Source organism: Hippopotamus amphibius, chromosome 12 (assembly GCF_030028045.1).
Source record: "Hippopotamus amphibius kiboko isolate mHipAmp2 chromosome 12, mHipAmp2.hap2, whole genome shotgun sequence".
NCBI classification, from domain to species: Eukaryota; Metazoa; Chordata; class Mammalia; order Artiodactyla; family Hippopotamidae; genus Hippopotamus; species Hippopotamus amphibius.
Genome location: NC_080197.1, coordinates 67,905,826 through 67,912,141, shown reverse-complemented (window position 1 = coordinate 67,912,141; position 6,316 = coordinate 67,905,826). Strand labels below are relative to the sequence as shown.

Below are 6,316 nucleotides of genomic sequence, written 5' to 3'. Positions count from 1 at the left end.
TGGCATTCTTTCATTTTTTATGGCTGAGCAGTATTCCATTGTATGTATGTACCACATCTTCTTTATCTATTCATCTGTCAATGGACATTTAAGATGCTTCCATGTCTTGACTATTGTAGCTAGTGTTGCTACGAACATTGGGATGCATGGAACTGTTTGAATTAGAGTTTCCATCTTTTTTGGATAGACCCCAGGAGTGGGATTGCTGTATCACATGGACACTTTTTTCCCAATTTTTTAAGGAAAAGGAAACTCCATACTCATTTGCATGGTGGCTGCAGAATTTACATTCCCACCAGTAGTGTAGAAGTGTTCCCTTTTCTCTACACCCTCTCTAGCATTTATTTGTAGACTTATTCATGCTTTAGGTGTTTTAAAAATTCCAAAGACGTCTAAGCATGCAGTTAGGAATCTGGGTCTGCATGGGTCTAAAGAGTGCTGCATGAAGACTGCTGTTATAACTCTTTGCACCATCTGCATAGGTGGGGATTGAAACATAGCCACAGATTAGATTGGCTAGGGCACACATACAGACGGAAATAGCAGAGTTTAGGATTAAGCTTTGAAAATTGCAACATTAAATGGACAGGAAGAGGAGAGTAATCCAGGAAGGGAGACTTTAAAAGAACATCTGGAGATATCAAAGAAAAACCATTAATGTGCAGGGTTATGGAAAGTCAGGGAGGAGAGTGTTTCAGAAAGGAGGGAGAAGCCAACATAGCATATGCTGCCAAGAGATTCTTGTGAGAGCCATGCTAGTGAGATGATGGGGACAGAAGCTTCACCACAGTGGGCTGAAGAGTAAGAAGATGGTGAAAAAAAATGGAGACACTCTACGCAACCCATTGGAAAATATTGCCGTGAAGGGGCAGTGGTGAAACCTCAAGAGAAAGAAGATAGCAACTGAGAGCATGCGTGGTTCAGTGAAGTGAAGGTTTTCTTTCCTTTAATTTTAAAGATATGAACATAGTTAAAAAGCCAAGGGATGGAATACATTAAAAGGAGCAGGTTTAAAATAAGAGGACAGGGAACGCTAGAAGGAATGGGTTCTAGAAAATTGGTGGTAGAATTAGCCTTAGATGGTTATTAAGAGAGAGCTCCTTGTTTTTAGCAAGAAAGATAGGAACAGATACGGGTGGGATTATGTTTACTGTCAGGGAAGACAAAAAAAAAAGTTGTCACCTTATGGCCTCTATTTTCTCTGTAAGGTAGAAGGTGAAATCAAAGCACTGAAAGGTTCTGCAGGGCAGAGAGCTGGAGGATTGAACCAAGTAGAATAGGTTGGAAATGACAGTTGTCATGTAAGACAGTGAGTTAGCAGAGACTGGCCATAGGCTTGACATACATTGATCCCTGATTGGATTTCGTTCAAATCATCCTCTACACATATGTTAAATGCTTACTTTTGTAACTTTCTCTGGAATGTCAAGTTACCAAACAAAACAGATGAAATCTGTACATTCAACTCCTCCCAAGCTGTTCCTTTGACAGGTAGTCATACTACACAAACATATTCAGAAAGGTACAGTTTCACAATTATGCCTTTTCTTTATGCCCCTTTATGAGGAAAATGTTCTTCCCTCAGGCACCGGAATTTCCCCCAGGACATTTGTGCCTTCCTCAAAATTTTTCTTCTAGATCCTTTTGCTAGGACACATAATGATGTAATGACACCAATCTATCAGCGTTATTCCCTATTCCTCTTTAGACTATAGTCATCTTCACCCCATCTCTTACAGATTTGAGAATATTACTAACTTTGTAATTTTTAGCATGAAAAAATGATGTGGTGTAATTGACCTGGAGTAAAATTGTCAATGCAATATTATTGGTAAAATCTTTAGCGGTTAAGGCAGTGCATTTTCAAAGTATGTGATTAATGTTTTCGTAGTTTCTATGAAATCACTATGACCAAACTTTCCATAATTATATATTGGCAACCACCTTTTAATAACACACATATCAACACTATGTGTGTCACATAGAAGGCAGTAAATGCTGCGTCCCATCTTTAATTTGAAGGAAAGTAAAGGAAGAAGAGAAGGAAGGATCTACAGACACTATTTCCACTTAACAAACAATATATCTTGCTTTCTTTATAAATTATATTCAAGTTTTAGCCATGCCTTTTGGCCAAGCTACAGTGAATCCTCTCATGCAGGATGTTAATGCTTTAAAATACAATTAGTCAACAAACCTAGTTATGAAGAAACGTTAGATAGTTATATGATAACAATGGCTGGATGCTCAGAAAAAAATTATTATGAAAGTTCGTTAGCCAATGCATATAAACAAAAATATAAAATAAAACTCCATAAGTTACTGCTGTTTAATGTATTTTATTTTTTAAAAAATTTTAGGGATGGTAAAGAAAAACATTAACAACACACAGCATAGAATATAATTGAAAGAGGGAATGGTATCTAAAAATGACCCTCTGCCTTCCTAATTTAGGAGGACTCATCTATAGCCTTCAGTTTGTGTCTAATGCTAAATATCTGTTCATTTTTTCTATCTATGTTTTCTTATTTCTTTGAGTGGATGATTTTGTGTCATGAAACCTATACCTTGTAATACAATATTCTTATTTGATTTTTCTTAAAACTATGTAAGGGTCAAATGAAAAAAAAAAGATAGATCCCTTAATAGAAATTATTTAGGAAGAAAAAAGAAGCAATGGGAAAACAGCTTCCACGTAGAAGCAAAAATGACTTTCTGTAGTGAATTTCACTGTTTTTCAAGTGTGGCAAGAATAATAAGTCTTGGCAGTTGCAATACACTATTCACCTGAGGGCTGCCAATCATTCTTACTTTGAAAGACAGAATTTATGAACTGTCAGCAGGTCTTTTAGGCGAGAAACCCGTGTTCATCAAGAGAAAAACAAAACCAAATGCTCAAATAAATCACAACGTTGCCCGGTCACCTGATCTTGAGAACATTTTACATATAATCTACAGTTCCTACATTATAACAATTGTAATATGTGAGATACGGATGACAACATGCATGGCTGTTACTGTGCTTCTTAGGTGGATTATATTCTGGAGATCAATGGCTTCTATAAAAAGTAAACTATTTCCCATTGAGCAACTCCCATAAATACAACTCTCTAACAGCGAAACTGCTGACAGACTGGTAGGCGATTTCAGTAGTGGAAGCCAGGACTAAACACACTGAACTACATTAGAGTTGGTCCCTGGAGGACAGAATTGAACTTCATTGGCAAGGGCACGGCAGGACTTCCATTTGACTCCTCATTAAACTTCTCATAGGGGATTACAGCTGCTTCTCTGTGGCTGCTATTGCTTCTCTTTCTATAGAAGAGATAGATGTGAACACATAGCACTGGGTACTTTTTTTGCATATTTAGGAAGAGCAAATAAATGAAGCCTCCACAGATTAAAAAAACAATCTTCCAGTTTCTTGCTCGTTAACCACCTTAGTATTATTTCCTAAGGAAGTAGAGAGCATTATTTCATTTTGTGAGAATTCATTTTTAAATGCCTATCTTAGGGCATGCAAGAGTTTCTGTTTTATCTGCATTTGTTATTTCTCCCGGAAATGCAGCATTACAGGGGAAACAGTTGGTGATAATGACCCCAGCCCTCTTACCAACAGTGTTGTTGTGATGATGAAATCAAAGCGAACATATTGAAGCATATATTACTATCTGTACTTTATGTTGCCCATGGCCATTCTCGCTGATTTGGAGTCTTGAAAATAGCAAAATAAAATTCACCATCCTTTGGAAGTATTGCACTGGAAAACCAATCAATAGTGCAAAGAAACACACAGCATCAGGCTCTATGGATCGAAACCCCACACAGCAGATGATCCAGGATTCACATTCTTCTCAGGTGTCTCTCCTGGAAAGATTCACAAGCCTGGTATTGTTTTAAGTTCATTGAAAACAAATGAAATTATTTTATCCAGCAACGGCTAAGTAAAAGACTTTTCTCTGGAGAGAAATTTTTCCGTGATTATGAAATAATACCCTCAGTCTTCTTGGGTAGGAATAGAATACTCCTTCCTGGAGCTTCAAAATAAAAAGAAAAAATACCAAAACCATAGCCCTACAAACGTATTCCAAAGAATAAAATTTTCAGATAGCCCATGAGTCTGACTTCAAGGGATGGAGAAGCAGCTAATATTTTCTCAAGAGAGAGAAGAGGGGACATAAGGGCAGTAAAGTGAGCGTATGAAGAGGAAGAAGGTGACAAAAAAGGTTTCTAAAGGAAGACACCAGAGACAATATTTTCACATAAATTCAGACCATTATTCTACATTTATGCATATGAGAATTTAGCACCCATATATACTTGTGGAACTATATTCAATCTAATCCTTTCTCAGATACACATATACATACCAGCCATCTGTATATACAAATGTGGAATCATTATGTTGTACATCTGAAACTAATATCATGTCATGTGTCAATTATAGCTCAATAAGAAAAAATGTACAGAATGGTCCCATGTACTTTCATCCAGTGTCTTCTGGAGGGAACATCTTATATAACTACAGTAGGTGTAAAACCAAAGAAACTGACTTTGGTACAATTCACAGACCTTATTCAGACTTCACCAGTTTTACATGCACGTGTGTGTATGTGTGTGTGTGTGTTTCTGTGCAATGCTATCATCTGGGTACATTTGTGTAACCACCACCACACTGAAGATACAGGACTCTTACATCACCACAAATATCACTAACATTACCTCTTTGAAATTATACACCCTCTCTTTCCCCTTCCCCTACTCATACTTTGCTGATGGGAATGTAAAATGGCATAACCACCCTGGAAAAGTTCGACAGTTTCTTTAATAACTAAACATTTTTAAAAGTACATAAATCTTTATATGTTTATAAATATGTGTAATATAATGCGAACCAACTTTCACTCAGGTATCAAAAGGCAGCCCTTAAAATTCACAGAACTTCTGACTTCAAACAGAAAAATATATATATACTTGTGCTATTTCCTCCTGGGTGAGCGTGGGATAGAGAGAATGAGTGTGTTTAAATGGGATGAAAAGAGTGGAAATGGGAAGGATTATCCTCCCCATCTCTCTCTCTCTCACAGGCAACTCCATCACTATAGCCACAACCACCACTTCCCTCCAAGTGTTACTGCAAGTGAGAGCAGAGGTAGGAAGGTTGAGAAGGGACGGAGGTATCTGGTTCCTGAGTTGCTGAAGAGGAGTCAGGGAAGCCCCACAGAACTCCTGGGTCCCAGAGACTGTGGAAAGGGTTGGGGCGGAGCCTGGAGTGGCGGCTGTCCGGCGATCACAGGCGGCGGGCGGACCCTGGTGAGAGGGCTTGGGAGGCTGCTGTCACTTTACGAGTCCGCAGCCCAGAGTGAGAGTATCTCTGCTGCCAGAGGCCCGCGGCGGGCTGCGCGCAGGGCCCCCGCCTCTCGCTCACCACGCGGCAGCCGTGGTGGCGGCGGCAGAGCCTCGCCCACTCCAATCCCCACCCTCTCCATCCTTAGCTGTTAAAGAACAGCAGCGGCTGGCACGTTCCTAGAGGACCCCGGGAGCAGAAGGAGGAAAGGGAGCAGGCGCAGGGGGACTGGAAAGGCAGCATGCGCCCGCCGGGAGCAGCCTCGGCGCCCAAGGTCTGAGGCTGCAGCCCCAGTTCGCCATTGTGAGCCGCCGGGGGAGCCAGGCGGCGCCACGGTCCCCCCAGGGTGCCCGTCCACGCAGCGATGGGGCACCTGCCCACGAGGACGCGCGGCGGCCGCCGCCTCCTGTCTCTGCTCTGGCTCTTTGTGCTGCTTAAGGTAGGAGACCCCCTCCCCCAGCCCCCGCGGTCCTGCCTGAGCCCGCACTCCGGCGCCCTCGCTCCGTGGCTGGGGAGCGGCGCGCCCCGCGGCGCGATGGCCGGGCTGCTGGCAGCGCCAGCGGTGCAGCCTGGGCGCACGCTTTGTTGTCCTTGCTTTTGCGTGTTCCCCGCGGGCTGAAGGGATGGGGTGGAAGGATAGGGAAGTTTGTTCCCTCCAGCTTTCACCCTTTGTGCTCTTTTACCGCCGCCGGCATGCACATCAAAGGTGGGCTTGTTGGATGGTGCTTCCTCCGACGAAATGAGGTCACCCTTCCTTCTGGTCGTTACTGCACCCCAATGCTGCTTAACCTTTTCACCGACCCCCAACGGAGTGTGAGGAGGCTTTGTCTTAATTTACCTTCTGCTGGAATTATACACGAGGGGTTGAGCTCCCTGGCCGCAAAATGAACTGCCAGGGGAGGGTCATGAGGATGGTTTTCTTTGGCTAAGGAGTGTCAGCTTGAGCCTGGAGAGGACTCCTCTCCCCAA

The 6,316-nt window shown here is 42.2% G+C and overlaps 1 protein-coding gene across 2 annotated transcripts in view; it reads left to right on the top strand.

Annotated features, from left to right (window-relative positions):
* Positions 1–5,547: 5,547 nt before the first annotated feature.
* Positions 5,548–6,316, top strand: part of PTPRO (protein tyrosine phosphatase receptor type O) — a 239,788-nt gene continuing 239,019 nt past the window's right edge. For both annotated transcript variants that reach the window (XM_057703324.1, XM_057703323.1), the window contains exon 1: positions 5,548–5,786. In XM_057703324.1, the coding sequence (XP_057559307.1) occupies positions 5,712–5,786 (75 nt within the window). In that variant the 5' untranslated portion in view covers positions 5,548–5,711. The remainder of the gene's footprint in view (positions 5,787–6,316) is intronic.